Source organism: Dermacentor andersoni, chromosome 4, assembly GCF_023375885.2.
Source record: "Dermacentor andersoni chromosome 4, qqDerAnde1_hic_scaffold, whole genome shotgun sequence".
Taxonomy (NCBI): Eukaryota; Metazoa; Arthropoda; class Arachnida; order Ixodida; family Ixodidae; genus Dermacentor; species Dermacentor andersoni.
In genome coordinates, this window is record NC_092817.1 from 48,846,127 (window position 1) to 48,868,663 (window position 22,537).

Consider the following 22,537-nt stretch of genomic DNA (forward strand, 5'->3'; position numbering starts at 1 on the left):
GCTGTGGCTTAACGGCTATAGTGTTGCGCTGCTAAGCACGAGGTCGCGGGATCGAATCCTGGCCACGGCGGCGGCATTTTGATGAGGGCGAAATGCGAAAACGCCAGTGTTAAGATCCCCAGGTGTTCAAAATTTCCGTAGTCCCCCAATACCGCGCGCCGTATAATCGAATCGTGGTTTTGGCACGAAAACCCTGCAATTTATTTTATTTTTTAACAGAAAATGAATACATGTTACTCAGAAAAAAGACTTCGGTATCGACGAAAAATATTCCCTGGGGCGCCATAACGTAAGGCTAGTGCAAGCTTTTCTATTCCAACTCTGTACTCAGCCATCCACGATGGTCAACAAATTTTCAGGCCATCCTTCCTTCACCTGTTTGTCACGCGATATCACGAAAACCGCGAAAACGCTCTATCTTATATGATATATGGACACTATGCATGATTACACCGAATGAAAGAAAAATAATTATTTCTGATTCGATCCCTTTTTCACCATTATCCCTCTGCTGTTCTTGAAACGTTTTCGGGCTGCGTCCACTTGGCCTGTCTATCACGCGACATCACAAAACCGCTAAAACTCACCCGGCATATTAATGCGCCTTTAACGCTTACGCGTTAAACGTTATTAATGCGTCTTTAACGCGTAAGCGTTAAAGACGCATTAATATGCAGTACAAAACTGAACAAAACTGTTTTTTTTTTTTTACTTTTATGGCGGCAGCCGGAAACTGCCCCGTTCAGAAAGGAATATAAGATGGGTGCCCGCCCATCGCTTTTGCACTGGCTACTCAGAGTTCCCTGAGAGCATGGATTCATAAAATTTTGCGTGCCAGTAGGACGTTATTGAGACCTTTCGGCACGGTTGCGACCTCGCTCTGCCAACTCTTCTTTGCTAAGGATCCGTCCTGCTGTCATTTTTAATCTTCCGTTGGACGTCGCTGGGATCTTCAACCAGCCGCCGCAAGCTAAGGATGGGGAATCGGGCCAATCGCAGATGCCGGCCCCACCCTCCTTATTGGTTATCTGCTTTCACTAAGCTGGCACGGCCCCACCGGAACCCGCCCCACTTGAGCGTGCTCCTCGCCTCGTAAGCCAATTATATACGAAAGACCGCTTAATGAAAGTAATCCTATTCGCTTGTAAAGCAGAAAAAGGTGACCTTCTATTAACGAGGAGTGCGTTTGATTAGGCTCTTCAAACCACGCTGCGGGTTACCGCCCGATGCTTGCGTCGGTGGCTACGTAATGTTGACGTCAGGAGATTGGAAGGAAGACAAATTGGAACAGTTTTACACTATAAGGTCCCTGATCCGGTGTTCGAATCCGGAACAAACGCCTTTTCGAGGTGGTTGCTCTACCATCTGAGCCAGAAGGCTAGCAGATCGCAGACCGTTGCAGAATTAATTGACAAGTGGAAGCCCAGGGACACTGAATACGACAAATCAGATGCGGAAATCCGTATTCATCATCCATCCGAATGTAGCCTGAAGCTACTGTGTCCCTGTTCATCGGTTGTCTATTATTTCTGCCTTGTTCTGCGATCGGCTAGCCTCCTAGTAAGCTGAGATGGTAGAGCGACCACCTCCAAGAGGAGTCGGTTTCGGGTTAAATTTCCGAACAAGAACGAATGTAGTTTTGGCTGCGAAGCTTTCTTCCTGAAAAAAAGTGTCTTCTTCGTAGCTTCGTTCTACACTGTCGTGCGATGGACAAGTTGTCCCTTTGAGTAGATGGTGAACTAAATAAAAATCAGTTGTGTTGAAAAAAGTTTGTGGTACTTCGTTGTGTTTCGTTGTCAGCAGTGCGCAAACGGACAAAAACGACTAAGGAAGAATACAGGAACAATCCTGTCTATCCACTAAAAGCTTATTCAGAAAAACGTGCTAATATGAATACGGCCAGCTTTGTAACAACTATAAAAAATCCTGAGGCCAGACGAATAAAAAATGCATAGACCATCAATAAAAGTCACTCCTTCTGTTGGCAGCATTAACTAACCTTGATTGATGCACATGCCCTGAAGTTTTACAATGCGAAATGCCTCAGCTATTTTCCGCCCCGCTTATCGCGATGTTTCGTATTACCAGTACGTTTTCAGAACACGACATGCAACCACACGGGCTAAAATGAAACGACTAGAGAAAAAATGGCTTGCATTGATGGTTCACGAGTTTTTTTGTTTTTTTTTTATGTCACGTTAAGAGTTTTGTGTCACATCAAAGGTTTAAGGCAGGTGTTTCGTGTGTCGTTTGGAACCGATTCATTATCGATTTCATGCAGATTACTGTGTCACCCTATATTTTATGGTTGTGATTTAGTACACGCGTTATTAAAATATATGGGCGTCATATGTTTTTTAAGCTGCACCAAATTTTTAATGATTGTCTGTAGCAAATAGCATATTCGTAGTTATTTAGAGAAATTGGCCATTGAGGCGGCCTTTACTTTTACAACACATCAAAATGCTTAATTGCTTGAACAACAATTATAATATTCGCTTTTTAATAACGTACCTTAAAAGCACACATTGCATTCCACGAGTTGTCGGTAGCGAGTATGCAAAGCATATCGACTTAGCATTAATTCTGTGGATGCACCGGTTCCGAGATATGCGCTATGAAACTCTGCCGTAAAAATGCACTGTTGTCCGATCAACGTTTTTTATGAAAATGCTGCTTTATGTTTTGGAGCACAAAAGTAGCTGGAACGCCAGTGCATCTTGTCGTACCCATGGAAATTAACATCTCGAAACTGATGCAGTTCTGTGAATTCGTTACAAGTGGATGCGCCTCGCGAACTCGCCGGCCACAAATCGCAAATTTAAACATTTGCGGTAACGTAACTATTTATACAGGGTAATCAAGTCCAATTACGTTACTCATTCAACATAGCATTTTGATTTCTCGTAGAAATAATGGGCGCCGCATCGAGTAATTTAGCTCGATATTTCGAATTGTATTATCCCTCATAGGAAACCTATTTTTTTATTTGGTGCGTCATCTGGTATGTCAACAATCTGGTGTGTAAAATGTATATACACGCACATAACGAGCGTCAGCGGAATGAATAAGCAGTTGCTCGTGTGCAATGGCCACGTCCGCATCTTGTTTACGCGTCGTGTGCCTGTGTGTGCCATGTTAGCAGCGCAGCCAGACACTACAAGGTTTTGTTTGCTGCTGCTATTCCAAGGCTGCCGTATCCATATTAGAAGGTTCGTTTCTTTTAACAAACTTTCTGGTCACAGACAGCGTTCGTACTCTATTCTTCTTCAAGTCTACTTCGTCACGTTGCGCGCAGCTTACAAAGCTTCACTTCCAACTTGCTCGCTTCACCATCTGTGTACGCTGCGTTGCTTGTCTTCTGACGCAGAGCGGTTTCTCCTTGGCAACGTGCTCAGTTTCTTCATCGCCGGCTCAAACACGGTGGCCGTGACCATCCACTGGCACATGCTCAACTTCGCCAACAATCCGGACACGGTGCAGGCGAGGGTGCAGCGAGAAATCGACGAAGTGGTGGGCAAGGAGAGGCAGCCCACGTGGGAGGACAGGAACAAGATGCCGTACACGATGGCCTGCATCTGGGAGATGTACCGCTGGAAGACCGTGTCGCCTCTCGGTGTGCCTAGAGGGTACGTGGAGATGCTCTCACATTTTCAGCTGCGAAGAAACTCAAAGCTTTAGGTATCGTTTACAATCCGCGAGTACCACCTAGCGACTGTACATTCTTTCTGGTTCTGATTTAATTATTTAACGATTTATTTATTTATTTATTTATTTATTTATTTATTTATTTATTTATTTATTTATTTATCTCTTTATTTATTTATTCATTCATTCATTTATCCTTGTTTTCGGATGCCACAATAACGCTCTTAGATATTTAGGAAATTGCCAACTTCTTTCTCGACCCACCGCTGACTCCATGATCTATGTACGCTTTCACTTCCTTAGTATCTTTTTGTTTACATTCTCATCTTTTCAATATATCAACCGCTCAGTTTCAGCTCAATTTCTTTCTTTCTTATTCATTGAGCTGCCTACTTTTCAACTACTCAGTCACTTACCTCTCTACTCATCGGCATAACCTAACGCAGACACCCTAAGTTATGCTAGGCAACGTACGTCTTGTGTGAAAAGCATAGAAAGCACTATGCGAACGTACGCTATCATTGTTGCGCCACCTTGAAGGTCTGCATCCGGGCTAGAGCTCTAATCCTGTGGAAAGCCTACAATAATGTATCCTCTCAATGCTTTCAGCGCACTGTGTACTACTCACAATCCGCAAACAGGAACGCTCGCTTATGAAGTGCCCTAAGGGCTTTATCGCAAACTGGTATAGACGTCGGAGTTGCCTCTGGTTGTGCACCTGTATAGAAAGGTGGGAGGGTTGGCAGGGGCTACATGACCGCCATTCTGTCGTCTGGTACGGGTGCTTGCATGCGGAATCACTTCGCATGCTAAAATAACAGAAGGGGGAGAGGGATGGTGTAGGTGGTTGATGAGATGTGCTCCACCTGTGACCGGCTGCCAGCATTCGCTACTTTATATGCCAGATGCAGTGAATGCATTGCTGCCATTCTTTCATGAGGCGTAGGCCCCTGTTGCAAGTGGAACAGCCTCAAGCTTCAAAAATAACGCCCACTCAGTAGGGTTTCAACCATGGCGAGAATCTCTTGCTGTGTGAAGCAACCTTATCAGCTTGTGTCAACTGTGAGCCTTTCTCTTTGCTCGATGTACCGGCACTTGTTTTCCTTAACGTGTTGCTCATGGATAAAGGTCGTGAAGTGGCATGTCTATTGTCGCGCTTTCCTCGGAGCCGCATTTATCGCTCCGGCTATTTCTGGCCATTGAAACACTTGCGGACATAGCAACAGCTTTCCTATTTCTTTGTTTCATCTGACAAGTGCTCTTCAGCTGCATGTTTGTATCTCCTCCAGAATCAGTTTCTCGCGCAAGTACTTGAGTGCTTGGAGTCGCCCATAAGAAAAGTGGCACACCGGTGCACTGGCCAATTGACCTACGCTAGCGTAAGAACCAAGAAGGCAACAAAAATCATTGACCAGCTTCTGTCTCCTTCTCTTCGACTTATTTATTAGCTACAATCTATGCTATCGCTGCGACACGCTCGTTCTTGATATATGATGTCTCTGCTACATCGTAGGTCAACAATTAACGCCTCGCACAAGTCTCTCCCTTGACGGCTGATGGAAGAGTACCGTTTACACCGAAGGATCATAACAACGCAGCTGCCGACTAACAACAGTCCTCTCATGCATCACATGTCACGCCCGCTTCCCGCAGGGTTGTTTGGTCGACGCCCATCTGAATCCCCACAATCCATCTTCTGAGGGCTGGTCGTCCCTTTGCCTCCAACCTCAACTTCACGCTAGATGGTCTGCGTGCATGTATCCCAGCTCACTTTAGTTGACCGTGGCAAGTTCCGTTCGGGCGTGTCCCTTAAACGTATCACCGCGTGAAACTTTACCATGCTGTCTTTTACTGTTCGGCTCCGTAATGCACGGTATGCACTATTTCACAAATATCAATGGCTGAAATGATTCCTTAGAGTATATGCAAGGTTCAGTTCCCACCGTCATTATCAGCTACTGTAACGAATGACTTGTTCTATGTGAAACAAAGCTTTTTAGAAAAGTGGTCACATAAATCCTCAAATTTTATTTACGTTAGAAGACACTGCAGTCGTGTAAGGAAATTCTAACAACATTCAGAACCGTTAGGGGGCCTGCCTTGCGCCTGTCCGAAATCTGTCTAAGGCTTTATTTAGCAAACGCTTTCCTATACCCACGCCTTTTCATTTATGTGTGACTATATCCGTGGTTTGTATGACGACTTGCATACCTTATGTAGAATCACCAAAAAAAGATAAAGGTATTGTACGAATGTCCTCATAGGAACAGATACCAAAACTGATCTTAGCTAAAAGGCCCAGACGCAACGCCCACAAAATGTTTCAGCCAATTTGGGCTCCTTGTAGACCTCCGATGAGGAGCCGCTAAACATATATTGGATTAATTCATTCAATCATTCGTTCCATCGTTCGATCTTTTTTATTCAGAAATATCAGAACGCCTGAAAATGTGTGACACCTCGCCGTAGCGAGTCATCGGATTAGCTTCGTTTAAGTTTCGTTCTGATCCTGATGAAGTGTCTTTAGTGAGAATGAACACCATACGTAAAGGAAGCAGTGCGCGTTCGTGTTTCGGGTAAATTTTTATACTAAACGCAATTTAGCGGAATGAACAACAACAAACAATCACTGTATTTCTGTCATTTCAACACAATGGTAAGGAACAGTAGCCGTAGGATATGCCTTTGTCAACTATCGTTGTTCGAGTGAACTCCTAAAACACAACTACAGAAAAGAGATAAAAAATACGGTCACACAAAAACACAGACGTACAAACGCCAACTAGCGCTACAGATTTTTGTTCTTAGTGATTTTCGTTTAGCTCTCCATCTCTACATTTATACTTTTTCAACATTCCTAGCAGGTGGAGGGACAAGATTAACTAAATATTAGGTTCATTCAATTATGCATTTCGCTCCTTTTGTGTCTTTTTGCATTGATACCGCGTCTACTATATGCACTAAACCTTGCTATAATTTAGCATTTGGTTGTCTGCCGCATACCAGAGATCGTACGAAGAAAAATGAAGATCAGTTTTTCGTGACTAGCGCTTCAGGTCCTTTCCCTACCATTCAAAGAGTCGGTGGATAACCACCGCGAGTCTGTGAGATCTGAATCCCTGCAGCTTATACGATATTTGTCAAAGTAAAGCCTGGTCGTGCGATAAAAACAGAACGCTACAAGATGGCAATACGGATATCTAAAGCAGGTTCAAAACCTTATTGCAGTAAAACTCGTTGTCGGACTAGTTGGTGCATAGCTTTCAAAAGATGAAGTGCCAACAGTGACAGCACACTAAGAAGGAACAAAGACAGGACAAGGCGCTTCTTGTCTTTATCTGTGTTTATCCTGTTTTTATCTCCGTCTTTGCACCTTGTCCTGTCTTTGTTACTTCTTAGTGTATTGTCACTGTTGGCGCTTCATCTTTTGAAAATCAATTACGTCAGAGCGCGTGTAATCCTCTTTGCCTAGAACTTGCGGGCAATTTCGTTCACTACTACGTAAAGCTATTATACCACGGCGAATGTTGAACTCTTCTCCAGCGGCTTCTTTATCAATGCACGTTCGATTTAGGCAGCCTCCCCACCCCATTGCTACAAAAAAAATGCATGAACCAGGAATTACATTTTAAACATTAACGCGGGTCAAGTTAATCTCATTCGGATCTAAACATAATTTTACGATCCCTCAAGCAATGTTTCTTACGCGAATGGTAGTGCGAAAAATGTTCAGCGACAGTCCCTGGCATCCGTTCTCGCGCACCTTGACACTAGACCATTGTCCCTCGACACGATTTTCACATGCCGCCGACAGAAGACATCGCAGGTGAAGGCGACGAAGGGACTACTTCAGTTTTTGAAAGAGACGGGATTGGACAAGCGGCTCTGACAGTGTTATCACGTACAATGCCAGATTGATAGACTCTACCGGACGATGTTTGTGTGCTGTGCTATGTGCTCTCTCTCTCTCTCTCCCTTCCCCATCTTTCATCGCCCCCATCCCTCTCCCATGTGTAGGGTAGCAAGCCGGTTACGCTAAACTGGTTAACCTCCCTGCCTTTCCTTCTCTACTTTTTCCTTCCTTCCTTCCTTCCAAGGCAAAAAAAATTCTTCAGAAACCATGTTATGATGACTATCGACGCTAATGCAATTAGCATTTAATCAATGTAGTGACAGACCATATTGCTGAAGACACCTTTATTTTGAATTTTTAGCGGTCATTCAGATATTTACATTGCTTCGGCTATATGTGACAACACTGCCTCCGAGATCAGTCCACTTCGCTATGACACTCGCTCGCCTGTGATCGTCATGATCATGACGGCACGACGACGACTGTACGACGACAACGCAGGGACCACGATGGAATGGTGGAGCATGAATGACGTTGACGGAATGACGAAGGCTGCACGACGACAACGACATGAAAACAACTGGACGATGATTCAGAAACGACGACTGCTGTATAACGACAACAGCGTGACAACAAAGGCATGGGGACGATGGGATGACGACGAATGCACGGTGACGACAGCACGACGACGGATTGGATTACGTTTGGGAAATGATAACGGGGGCATGACAACAGCGAGAGGACCACGGCATGACGACAGTCGGATGACGAAGCTGGGATGACGATGATGGAACGACTGCGAGAGCATCACGACCACAAGCACGTGTACCCTAGTGGCCGAAGCTAGCAGTCAACTTGGGTCACTGGGTCGGCGTAAGAGGCCATAGAAAGACTCGAAGTGCTTGAAGTAGACTTGAAGAAGAATTCCAGTCGTATTACAACGTGTGCAGAAGCCATGGAAGAAACATTTTGAAACAACATCCACTCAAGCACTATGAAACACTTGCTCTCGTGCTATAACGCATCCTGGCATAGAGATAGCTGAACACCACAGCGCTCTACTTGTCACCGCGCCACACCACAGGGCTCTAACTGGAGCGCTGTGGCTTTTCTCTCTGTCTTTGTTTCTGTTTTTACTTGTATGCCAAGAAGCGCAAGCATCCAATCCATCATATTCGGGTGACCGGGAAGTTCGACGGGCAGTGCAAATATAGGTGCACGTGCCATTTTACTAGAGCCTCCTAGATGGCATGTTGAGGGCGGATTTTCACCCGCTACGTGTACGACAACAATCCATATACAAGAATTATTGGCGCCCTTTGGACATCTGGATTTTGGAATATTGTACATGACTGACTAGGTGAATACATCCTTGATCACACTGGATGGCCCAAGGTTTGAGTGGGGTGAAGGCAACGAAAGAACGTCTACATATATACTCGTATCGACACTGCACGCCAGCCTCTACGACTATGTTCGAAAGCAAGAGCGCCGCGTGCGTTAGCTGCAGGAGGGTATAGCCACTCGCTCAAGGCCCGCACTGTCTTGGCCTTGTACTGATCCCGTATTAATGAATATCAACCTTAATAAACTTGAGACAGCGTAAATGCCTTCTTTCCAGAGCCGGCATGGTGGCTAACCGACAATGCGTTCTGATGGTGAACAAGAAGTCGCGAGTTCGATATTTAATCGCGGGGGTCGCGTTGCTTGTCGAAAAGCTGGCTACGGCGACATTCTTAGTGCGGCTATACTTTTGAACTGAACTCTTCAAGCTTTCACCTTCCTGTTGACTTCCCTCTTGTCTGCATAACCTGCATCGTAAATCCTTTATCATTTTATTTTGCTGCAAGACAAAAATAAATAGAGTAGCCGTGCTATTTTCTACGTCCGTCTCTCCACAACAGCCTGTTTAAAACCGGACTGAACATAACAGCTGTTCGCTACGACCTTTTTCAGAGCCCACGGTGCAGCTGAGACAGTGAAACTTTTTTAGTCATTATGTAATACTCGCGTTGTCACAGAATAACCGCTACAGACTGCCTCTGTCTATACCTGTGCGTGCGTGCGTATGTATCTTCATCACTACTATACAACTCGCCTTGCGAAAGAACACTCGAAAAAAGAAAGGATAAAGTGAACGTTACGATGTGAATAGGTTAACAGTGCTAGCGCCCGCATGAAAATAAACAAAATAATTTACAAGTTCACAGCTGTCATCCTATCGCGGGTTTAATGCTTCTTTCTCGCTCACAGTTCCTGCGATGCTTACTTTCATGTCATTTTTTACTATGCATAACCAGGAAATTGTGGTGTATTCCGGCTTCGATGTCATGAGAGTAAAATATCAGACTCGCAGCTCGTGACCCCATCTTCACTTTTCTTTTCTGTTCTTCCTGTGGAAAGAGAGACGGCAGATTAAATTTATAGAAGTTTTTACTCAGTTTCCTGTCTATACCTCATTTCACAAGTCGTTTTCAGCACGGTGGAAGCTGCAGGACCATTTAGCCAATAAGAATGGCGAATGCCCCTCGAGATGTGTTCATCCACGCCGCATCTTCAGCTCACCGCCGCAGTAATTCGCGGTGTCCCGCAAATTCCCTAGCGTGTCACATATCGCTGTATCGCACCATGTACCAACCAAGAATAAAACTCTCTAATCCCGCCAATAATCAGACAGTTACGCCCGGAACTATATTTCCACTCTGCAAAAATGTTGTCTGTGTATCGCTCATAACTTCAAGAGTAATGCAAACGACTTGTGAGATGGAATATAGGTATGTTTTAATAAACAAGCTTGACCAAGTCAAGCTTGTTTATTATTCCATGGACCGACAGCTCTACCTGACACTTGCGGCTGGGATGAAAGTATCACCCATAATGTATGCATCCGCTTCGTTATAGTGGGGAGACGAAGCTACTGCATGCATTGAAGACGCTGGACGGCCGGCCATTATCAGAACAAAAAAATTGGCTGAAGGCTTAGCTTGGTTAAGCCTGGAAGATTTCGAAAGCAATACCCTTGGCTGTGCCTTGGTTCGGCTGATGGTATGGACATGTGGACATGTGGACATCAGCGAGCGCCCTCTCTCCGTAGCGCCGCAGCAGCGGCGCGCAAGGCTTCGCCTCCACCATCGATGCCGCGAGCTGGGGCCCCGCCTCTCGGTCTGGCGTGACGCCACACGGTCACGTGATGCACAGCTGTGTAAGGAGGCGCCACGACCACCGATGCGCCGAAAGTGCGAGCAGTATTGCTTTCGCAATAAAATATTGGGAGAGTGATTACAACGGACGTACGCGCTAAAGCTAGCCAAAGCGCCAGCTTCTTGCCTGTGGTCTACAAACTATTCAATTCTGGCTTTACTCCAACCTCCTGACTACAAATTTACGTAACCGCCTCCGCTAGCATTGGGCGGTGACCCGCAGCGTAGTTTGAACAGCCCTATCAAATGATGTCCTCGTTTATAGGCCGTTTTATTGAGGGCGCAGCTATTTTGCAATCACAGCACCGTCTATCGTCCGGCACCATGCTGGTATGTTGGATAGTGTTGCAGAATGCACGGCGAACGCTCTGTTGATGACGAGTGGCAAGTTTTCGCACTTTCTCTAGAGGTGTTGGGAAACTTGATAGGGTGTCGTCACTAAGCTGTTAGCTTCGATATAGCCGTAGTGAAGAAAGCATCGATCATTCAGTGGAACGCGAGAGGGCTAAGATCTCGCTTCGCCCATTTTCGTCAGTTTGTTATCCCTAACCGATTTCCAATCATTGTCATCTGTGAACCAAGATTATCACATCCAATAAGGCTATCCGGCTACTAGACAATATTTTCATCAAGCAACCGCAAAAGTAGCAAGGTCGTCGTGTTTATTCGCCGTGAGCTCACTTACGTCATCCAGCCTTAAACAATCACGCACACACACAATTTTAACAATCATGCACACATACTGATTGTCGTCATGGACGACAATCAGTATTTGTGCATGATTGTTGAAAATAGAAAAGTCACCTTTGCACTCTTGTGGGCGTATCTGTTCACATCAAGTCGATTTGACACCAAAAGACTAGAAGACAACTTAATAACACAACCTGCTCCATGGATTATCACAGGGACTTCAACGTACACCACACCATTTGAGGAAGCTCAAAAGTTAACGTGACGGGCCGAAGGCTAGCTTCATTAGTTTCCAACAATGGTCTGTACCTGCTGAATGACGCGATTCCAACTTTTCTGCGGGGAATAACGTACAGCAGCTGCCTCGTTTTTACTTTCGTCTCCGGCCGCCTCGCCGCACATGTTAAGTGGTTCTTGGACACTAAAACGCATGGAAGCGACCACATCCCCACTTACCTCAATATCAAGGGAATGTCTAACACGTATACGTCCACCACGATACGAAGTATAGGTTGGACCATTTTTAAATCTTAGATTGAGGGCGCTTGGACACAAAGACCTCTCTTATGGACTTCAACAAGATATCAACGAAACGGCAAAGACGGCCACGCGCACACTCCCGTGTTTTCCAAGGTACTCTGAATTCGACCTGGAATTGGAGCGGTTTCATGCGATTTGCCGTCGTGCTGAAAGAAGATACCGACGCACTAAGTCAATTCAGGGTCTAAGAACAGCCCGGTGAATGCAAAAGAAGATATAACGCCGCATGGATAAACTAGAGGCACAATGGTGGTCAAAATTTTGTACGTCGCTAGATCCCCGCCAACCGATATATCTCAACTATGGAGAAATGTGCGAGGTCTACGTTCTTTTCCGGAACAGGGCTTTCCGTTTAAGGCCCTAGCACTGTTCCAGCGCCGACAAGACATTTACGTGGCAGAAGACTTCCGTTCTACGATTGCAGGCCAGCCAACGTGCACAGGTTCGCTTACATTGAACCATATTCTAGATTCACAAGATTCACGCATGAGTCTGCCTCTCACAATGCAAGAGCTTGACGCGGCGCTCACCCAATGTAATTGGTCGTCGTCGCCTGGTCCGGGTGACATATCTTACCGTATGCTATGTCACCTCGGCGAATGGGCACGAAGTGCACTCCTTAATATCTATAACGAGTCCTGGCAGGACGGCAAAGTTTCTCAAGACTGGAAGATCAGCCACCTGGCACCGCTTCTTTAGCCTGGCAAGTCTACCTTAGAGATTACTTCATATCGACCAATTGCGTTGGCAGGCTGCGTTGGAAAGGTAATGGAGCGAATGATCCTCCCCAGACTTGAGTGGTACCTCGAACATTACGAAATCTACCCAGATGCCATGGCTGGCTTTTGTCGTCACCGATGTTCTATCGACAACGTTATCGATCTGGTAACCTGTGTTCAACATCAAAAAGAGTGTAAGAGATTATCTGTCACAATGTTCTTAGATATAAAGGGAGCCTATGACAACGTTCTTCCTGACGCCATACTTGAAGCATTGGAATCGGTGGGCCTAGGCGGTCAATTATATCGTTGGAGACGCAGTTATGTATATCGGCGGACTCTATTTAATAACACTGAAGCTGTCCCAACCTCGCAATGTTACACGCACCATGGAGCTCCGCAAGGCGGTGTCTTGAGTCCAACACTCTTCAACCTTGTACTCATTGGTCTCGTGCAACAACTTCCGAACACGGTTAACGTATCAATGTATGCCAATGACATCTGCGTCTGGACATCTGGTGTGACATGGCCGCAGGCACGCGCAAGGCTTCAAGAAGCTGCGACGTCAACATCGACGTACCTAAATGAACAAGGTCTCAAGATCTCGCCAGAAAAATGCGAATTGGTAGCGTTTAGCCGAAAGCCAATGAGATCATACGATGTCTCAATCGACGGTCAAAGCAAACCTTACACCAGGACGCACCGATTCTCAGGCGTAATCATTGCTCGTGACCTCTGCTGGAGTCCTCATCTAGCCTACCTATAGAAACGCCTGACGGATGTTTCTAATGTGTTCAAGTTTCTTGGAGGAAAAGGCTGGGTCAGTACATGCAATGATGCAAATAAATGTACAGGACGGTCTTTCTTGGATATTTGCGATACAGCTTGCCTGTGCTGACCAACATCTGCAGAAATAATATCCATACACTGGAAAGCGTCCAGGCCCAGGCACTTAGAGTGGGTCTTGGATTGCCCCAGTGCTCGTCAGCAGCTGAAACAATTGCGATTTCCCAGCCAAGACCCATATAGTCATGGAAGCACTCGGAGCACAGGTAAGACACCTTGCTCGAGCCCCTGTCCATCATCTAGCCTTCCGCCAGAGGATCGACCACGTGCCTCCTTTTGTCAGACCGTCCTGTCCAATCGTGCACACCTTACATTAGGATAAACAGCTCCAGCGAAAGTTCCGTTTCCCCCATGGTGCTTGGCTGAAGCAAAATTTCGACTAATGGTACAAAGAATACGAACAAAAGCAGAACTCTCATCTCCAGCACTCAAGCAGCTTTCACTGCTCTTCCTGCACAACGCATACCACGAGCATCATCATCTATATACTGACGCTTCAACCACGGTGAATGGGTCTGCAGGATCGGTGATCGTTTCTGCGAAAACCTCCACCGTAAAGATTCTAATATCTCACCAGACTACATCGACTGCCGCGGAACTCGCTGTGATTGGTTGTGCACTTCGCGTAATTTCTGATGAACTGCCCAAGAAATGGAGCGTGTTCAGTGACTCCAACGCTGCTCTTCATTGCTTGCTTTCTGTCTTACGCCGCGGACCCCACGAACAACTAGTTCTAGAAATCAGACTCCTGCTTCACCACTTCGTCGATCAAGGAAGCGACATCACGCTACAGTGGATTCCAAGCCACTGTGGCGTGATGGGCAAGGAACATCAAGATGCAGCAGCACGATCTGCACGTGAGGAGGGCTTGCAAGGCTGCATTCCATTCTCAAGAACAGACGCAGCAATTAAAATTTGTGTGCTTGCAAATGAAGCCACAAGATCTTTATGGAACACACCAAGCTTGAAGCACACACGTCTACACCAACTGGATCCTTCCCTTCGACTTTGACCCCCATCTAGACTCTCTCGACTCGAGACAGCAGTACTTTGCCGACTGTGGCTTGGTATCGCTTTCACAGGATGTTTCTCCTTCCGAGTCGGTATGGATGAGAGCGCGGCTATCAGTCACTGCGGAGGCGAGGAGACTATAGAACACGTACTTTGCCATTGTCCTCGATACAGCACGCACAAGCTGTCACTAGCGGCCGTGTTGACATGCCTTGACGACAGGCCACTTTGAGAACAGACAGTGTTGGAATGCCGACATGAACTGTCGTCCCACCGAAAGTCGGTCAAGGCTTTGTTGACCTCTTTACGTGGCAGTGGCCTATTAGAAAGACTATAGTGATCCCATCCCGTCGCCCCCTTTCAATTCCTTTCACGCCTTTCTTTCTGTCCCCGTTCTTCTTTCCGTATTTGCTTCCTCTTTCCCTTCCCCTGGTGCAGGGTAGCAAACCGGCGGCTTTAACTCTGGTTAACATCCCTGCATTTCTCTCATTTGCATCTATCTCTATCTATAACCGCAATATCTAACTGCGACGGGCCTAGAGGCGCTCCCGCAGCTCTGCCCACAATGTAAATTGGAGGCCAGTCAAGTCTGAACATTGTCGCTACGTAACGTATACATGTAACGTGTAATTATTTTATGTCTAGCCTTGAACTCTCTTCAGCTATCACTCAGGCGTTAACAATCAGGTGTCTCCATGTTTCATGCGGTTTGCCACACCAACGCACATCCCAATCCAGGTAACTGCGAAGCTCCGAGGAAACACGTTTTGCCAGCTTTCGATCTCCAAAAATTTTCGCGGTACAATTTTCTAAACATTGTTTATCTGGCATCCGGGCATCTAGCTCAACAAAACAAAGAGCTGTAAGATAGCTCGATCAAAGGGCTGTTAAAGTGGATAAAATGAGTTGATGATAGGGGCCGCGAATGTGCCATGATCAACCAGACGCACGCGACGCGTCGAAAGATAATGCGCGCTCTAAGGACTCGAATGGTGCTTGTGCGTGCAAGGGCCCCTCGCCCACTCGAGAGAGCAGAAAAAAGAACAACTTACTCTTCGCAAAAGCCACTTCATTTTCTGCAGTAATACAGCGCGCGATGAGCGGTGTCAATAATTGGCCGGCCAGATTCAGAAGCACAGGGGAGCCCGTGTGAACTAAGGCCGGTCTGCACACGGTAGGCATGGTTTCGGTTACAGAATGGAAAAGAACACACCTTCATTTCTTGGTTGGCGCGCACTGTTTTCATAATACGTCCTCGGTCAACTTCCACGAGAACGTTGGTTGTCAAGCATGATAATGTTAGATCACGCTTGAGGAGAATAAGTTTAATGTGCGTGCACGAAGAAATAGTTAACTTCATCCATTCGCAATAGCTGACCGACTCGAATACGCACCTTTCTTTCATATCCCAGTTTGATCATGGGTGCCGAGTTCCGAGTTCGTCGCCGAGCGCTATCTGCGAACTAAACCTTTCGAACAGACACGCGATGGCATCAAGTCCTTTCTGTTTTTGCTGGCAATACAAAGCGGACGCTTCTCTGCTATCGCAGCGGCAGTGACCAATAAGTCGGCGCGGCTTGAAGATGCACTTCACGCTTGCTTCCGAAAGTTATTTTTTCGGCCAAATACAGCAGAGTGGTAGCCCGTCGAACTTGAAGACTTTGAGTCATCTGACATCCCATAAATCCCAGACGGAGCACGTTAGAATCGCACTACTTCGCAATTAAACCGCTACCTATCAAAGCTGGCGCTGAGAGAAAACAGAATCCGCACAAACCACTGCGAGGAGACGAGCGGCGCACGGCGCTGGTTCGAGGCTATGTTCCTCCTCGCCGATAATTTGGTCTATACGCGCCGTGCAGGCCGACGGACGCGCCACTGATGGCGGCCTTGCGCAGAACACGCGGGAGAGGAGCCTGGCGCGCTCCGTAGTTTGTTGTGTCGTTGATCGTGTTTCTCTGTCTTATTCACGTTTTAAGAGCAAGATAGGCAACACCATTCGCACGTGTGGGGTGGCCAAAGCTTAAGGCAATGTCGAAGAAGAATTGTTGCAGGGTGGGGGGCTCAAATACCGGTGAAAACGTGCCGGCGATACGGTTCTAATTATTCCCGGCAAAGCCTCATCAGCGGGAGCAACGGTAGCAAAAATGGATCGTCGCTTCGAAGGGAAATTTCTTGTTCTCATCCTTTCCTTTGTCTCGTCGGTGTTTTTTTCCACTCGATCATAGACGCGTGAGCTACGAAATTCGTCTGCAGTGCAGCATGAGATTTAAAGGCATTGTGCTAAAGTTCGGAATGCCGTTTGCCGCTTATATTGTTTTCCGCTTCTTTACCGCGTTGCGCTAGCTAGGCAGCACGACTGCACGAGCGCATTGCGTTGTATGTTAAAGCTATTGAAGTTTGCAAGAACTGAAATTGTTGGTTTCATGTGGCGCGGTAAATCCTCGCACCAGCTGTCGCGCAATTCATGTTTTTACATCTATTTTATGCGTGGCTTTGCACATGTTTAACTGCTGCTAGTTTCTCCATGCATGATTTTTTGTCGATTCTTTTGAGCTGCGAAGTTTTCACCCTGCCTTGTTTGTAAAGGGTATAAATCACACTGTGTCTTATCGGAATGATACCAAGGAAGTGCTTCTTTACCAGCTTTATTCTTTTCGCCCGAGGGCATCTTAGATATTGTTTGCGTTTTTGGAAATGTGTTTAGAAAATAGGTAGTTCAGGGCGAGAATTGCTAATAGCTGCTGCATATGGTATTTTTGTTACTTAGATTTAGGCGCACGTTAAAGAACCCCAGGTGGTCGAAATTTCCGGAGTCCCCCACTACGGCGTGCCTCATAATCAGAAAGTGGTTTCGGCACGTAAAACCCCATAAATAATAACAAACTGCAGCAGGAATGGTAGTTCATCGGCGTATGCAGCAGAATTGCATCGGTGGTACAGCATTAACACGCGCTTTTATTAACCTGTGTGTTTGGTGACTTCGTTGGCTAGTGTACGCGTTTCCATCAATAAATTGGCAATTACTCTTCTCGAGGCGACTTCGACTGCACTTATTGGGCGATGTCACATGTATTCATCGGCAGAAAAATCACAACGGCATATGCAGAGATTGCACCGTGCGGATTTGTTTCATATAAGTCTGCACTTGCGACGGGTGCTTATTATTCAGGTACAGAAGCAGCATTGCGGCAAGGGTAGAATAAAAAAAACATCGAGAGATCGCATCACTCAACAAAATTTATCGGCCAGTGAACATGAGCTCCACGTCATGTAAATGGGGTTCATGGCGTTTGTCTGCGGGACACACCTTGCACGTATGTGGACCATGTTGTCCCAAACACGGGTAACATCGTGTTCATACCCGCTCGCACAGAGGTCAGCATCTTCCCTACAGCTGTCACCGCAGAAGAAGCAGCCTGGCACCAGAACAAAGGAGAAATCGCAGCCGCGAACTTCAGCCATCCTTGGTGCAAAGGGTTGTCGTCTGCTACTGCTCCCGCGTGTAGTGTTGGAAGCGTCCGCTAGGTGGCTTTCAGTGGCGCCTCTATAGGCGGTGCACGAGGCGCTTTGAAATCAAATAGCACTGCCTACATCCGTCCTTTTTTGTTCTTTTTTATGTAATTGGCAAACAAGAGGCGAGGGCCACGCGCAAGCGGAGAGGGAGTCGGTTGATTTGAGATAGCGCAGTTGAAAGTAGATTACCGGATGAGGAAGATGGTGCCGCATTTCGCCATTGATTCACTTCTCCTTGCTTAGCTTGCTGTTGCTGCTTGAAAGTAAGGGTGGCGTGCAACGAAAGGTTTAAAAATATTGTTAAAACGCATCCTCAGAGAAGAATAGTTGGCAGAGCTACGTCGTTTATATCCCGAAAGGGCTCGGCAACATTCTACTGCAACCTATAAATTTTACTCTACGCTGAAAAATTCATTCTCCCACCAGCTCCGAGTAAAGCCAATGCCGGAGCCATTGGTGGGCAGTCATCTTTTATTCCTTTCGGAACGGCGCAATCTCCGGTTGTTTAAAAAAATCAGTTTTGTTTGGAGTAATAAGGAATCTTTAAAGCGTACACATCGCCTTGACGTACTGAGTTTTCGCGGGTATGTGACGTGGTATGACAGATAGGCGAAGTGGGCGTCTTTTCCACCCGTGCCGGGGAGAAAACCAGCCTTCTTTATCCTCAACATCTCTGTCATGTATCTCAGTTTATTTATTTATCTATTTATCTCCTTATCTACAAAACACTACAGGCCCATTCTCGGCCCAGGAAGGCTACGTAAACGTAGAAAACAACAATAAAAAGAATTCCCACGAGCATTCAGTAAACAAACAGAGAAGGCGGCTTCATGTTCGCGGAACCCAACAGCAGGCTGCCAAGAGAGAGAGAGAGAGAGAGGAATGTAGGAATTAAGGCAGGGATATACAAAAGATACGTGCATAATTTTTTAAGTAATTACCGTATTACACGTATTGCACTTTACAAATTCTAGTGGGTTAGACTGCAAGGAATATTCACTTAAAAAGAATTATGTGAATGACACCATTTACGAGACACCATTTCTCCGCAACGTTCTTGAATTTTGAAGCTGGTGTCATCCTGAGGCTTCGTTCTAAATGGATTAGCCTTGCGAACTCCACGGCTAAATTTGCAATTTGCAATATTTTATATTGTTATATTTGCAACTAGTTAGAAACTTAAGTAGGGATTTTTTTAATTAGTTGATAATGCATTTAAATTTTCCAATAGGCTCATGGACTAGAATTGTGCTTTCTGTCACAGGCAATTTTTAAACATTTTTTTAGAATGCTTTCTGAAATACACGGCACAGGCTCGTCTCAAGGTGGTCTTTAAGACCACGTAAACGTCCTGACAAAACGTATATACGTACAAACCGCGAATCAGGAGGGAGAACCAAAGAAAGCTGCCAATTTAATATGTAATAGCCCGACCTTCTGTGGGATATATTTTTTTCGAATGTATTCCGTTAATAAGGAACAACAACAGACCAGTCTTTAGCAACAACCACATCTGTACAAGATGTCGAAACCACAGTATAAAACGTGCTCTTGGCAGGTTTACAGGGCAAATGGTCAAAAATCTACATCAGAAATAACTATCAGCAAGATGGCTTTCGTTCCACTGAAACCACTGGTTGGCCACTAAATCGTCACATTCTGATGAAACAATATGCTACCTGTTCAACTCTCTTGATCTCACTCTTATGGACGTTCTTTTGAATCTGATCCACAGTACCGGCGAGGACACCGTGTTCGACGAGTACTTTATTCCCAAAGGAACCACCGTGATTCCTAATGTGTGGGCCGTGCACAACGACCCGACGCTATGGAAAGAACCGTCCAAGTTTGACCCGACGCGGTTCTTCAGGGAAGACGGCTCCCTCATTCAGCCAAAACCCGAGCACCTGATTCCTTTCTCTATCGGTAAGACCAGTACTTACATGGTTTACTTCACGCAATCGTTGGAGTTCCGCCATCATTGATTGTTAAAGCGGCGCTAAAGAAGAATTAATTCCGAGGTTTTACGGGCCACAACCACGATTTGACTATAAGGCACGCCGCAGTGGGAGAGCTCCGGATTCGTTTTGACCGCAAGGGAATGTTACGCGCCATCAATGCGGGGGTCATGGGCGTCCTTGCATCTCGCCCCGTTAAATGTGGCCGCCGTAGCCGGGATTTAGGCCCATGACCTCGCGCTTAGCAGTGCAACACCTTATCCGTTAAGCCACCGCAGCGGGTCTCTAAAGAAAAATATTGCTGCTGTTGTTAGTCCGCAACCTGCAAGAATGCAGGAATGCAGTGGCAAATCTACCGTTGTCTAAATTGAAGAGAATTTGTATAAATGCACCAGCCAATTAACGTTCGCACATTCCCATGATATCACGGACGAAGCGAACGTCTTGCAATATCGTCGTTTCTCGGGAACTATTTCCGAGCGTAAAGCAATGCGGGAAAGTAGCGAGCGCTTATGCGAGCAAAACTACTATTGAACTCGTGGGCAGTCATGGCGTATAAATTACGGTTTTCCAGTTTCAAAAGTTTCACTTTTTCTGCTAGGAAAGCCAGAAAATAAGTGATAACGAGGGACCGGTCACAACGCTCCACTTGCGTGCCCGAACCTTCTCGGCATTATGTCAAATGGTGTTCTTGTTTCAGCGAATACTTGGGGGAAGTTAATATTTTATCGGTGGAGCAAGACTACATTGAATTCTAAAAAAAAATACGCATGCTAACAAGTTTCCAGAGTTTTTCCAGCGCAAAATGGACTGAATAATGTGAGTAGTATACTTTGAAATCCATTACATGAAAACACACATATCGGCTCTTGATATTGTACACTAAATTAAATAAAGCGAAGTAAGCCCTTCATTTTCGCCACCGCTGACCAATATTTTCCTGCCAAATTTATTGCAGCAATGTTTTAAAGAATATTTACTTCGCTAACTGACTAAGTATTTCATTTTAGTGCTTCACAAACACGGGCGTGTTTCTATCTGTATCAACCAATGCACGGCGTTAGAGTCGATTTCTATGCATGAAAATCTTTGGAGAGATGTGGTCGGTGTTGCGCCACCACGTTAATTGGATGTCGCTGCAAACATAATCGAGAAGTGCCTCACATAGCAGCACAAGATGGCTGAGCCCATGAAATTGCCTATACAAAGCACTCACGGCACCCTCGACTGATCGCACCGAGGCACCGTTTCATCCAATGTGCAATTTGCCGAGGATGGCATTAGCATCCCAATGGAGTTGGCAGTCAGGAACTGCATGGTGCAAATGTCACAAGCAGTAGGCGAGTTTCTCTTTTGCGACGTGCACAGACTGCGACTGTAAACCTCGGCACTGCCGGCAAATCAGTTGCGTACGTAGAAGTAATACTCGGACAATATACAGCACCTACTTAAGAGCAATGGATCGATTTCACTTATTGATAAGTGAAACATGCCACACTGCGTGCAACATTTTGGGCTGTCAAGCTGGGTAAGACTTTGCTATGGCCTTTAACGCAAGTTCTCGAACATTAAGTTAACCTCATGCATACAGATTCCTCCAAGATATTGTGCCCATGTGTTATCACACAAGTCAATCACTGTGCTTCAGCGTGAGCGCAGTGCACGCATTTTGTCGTCTTACTCTGTATGTACCAATCATCATCTCATGTCCTTTTTTTGTTTCGGCGGACTCTGTAACGCTTCAGCCGGCCTCCATCTCGGAACATTCACATTCTTTTATTTCCCATTTCTTTTGTGCTCAGGGAAACGCATGTGCCCCGGCGAGATCCTGGCCTCCGTCGAGATTTTCCTGTACATCACGTGTCTCCTCCAGAAGTATCGCATCCTCCCCGAAGAAGGGAAGATCCACGATCTCGACTCCATCGATATTCCGCTAGTAGAACTAAACCGCTACAAGTTGACGTTTACGCCGCGGTAGACGTGCATGCAGAATACATTGCCGAGCGCAAAATTTGCCCTACTGCTTTATTTGTTTATGCTGTGTGTCCTGGCTTGCGTCAATATTCGCAACGTTCAATGTTCCTTTTAATATTGAAGCCCTAATCTTCGCCACCTTGCGACACTCTGTACAATTCCGCTGGAATTTTGTTCAATCACCACTGAGTTTCTGTAAGATTTGTCTAAGGTTCCTAAAAAAAATTTTTTTTTGGAAGGCTGTGATTTGTCAACGGAGTGTCAAGTCCTGTACAAATGTGCAACTTTGCCATTAGAACTGTGACTGCAACTTGTAGTTTTGCTGTTAAAAGAAACGCATGACCAAATATTTAAATATTCCCAATGACTCTGTTGATTCTTCACTCGGTATCTTGAGAGCTGATCTGGCATTTTCACTGTGTCACAGCGTTCAGATCATCAGAAAATTCTGTTCTTTTCTTTAAGTTTACATTATTGCATCATGGGCAATGCACATTAGTGCAAGCCGTTTCGACAGAACGCGCGTGACATAAGGAAATCAAAATACCTGCAGTCAGGCAGCGAGATGGAGCGATATCAGGA

The 22,537-nt window shown here is 45.9% G+C and overlaps 1 protein-coding gene across 2 annotated transcripts in view; it reads left to right on the plus strand.

Annotated features, from left to right (window-relative positions):
* The window catches only part of LOC126537086 (cytochrome P450 2A7-like), a 65,750-nt gene extending 43,436 nt beyond the window's left edge, over positions 1-22,314 (plus strand). For both annotated transcript variants that reach the window (XM_050184230.3, XM_055073698.2), the window contains exons 7-9: positions 3,371-3,629; positions 19,759-19,949; positions 21,784-22,314. In XM_050184230.3, coding sequence (XP_050040187.2) covers positions 3,371-3,629; positions 19,759-19,949; positions 21,784-21,959 — 626 coding nt within the window. In that variant the 3' untranslated portion in view covers positions 21,960-22,314. The remainder of the gene's footprint in view (positions 1-3,370; positions 3,630-19,758; positions 19,950-21,783) is intronic.
* The last annotated feature ends 223 nt before the right edge of the window (positions 22,315-22,537 follow it).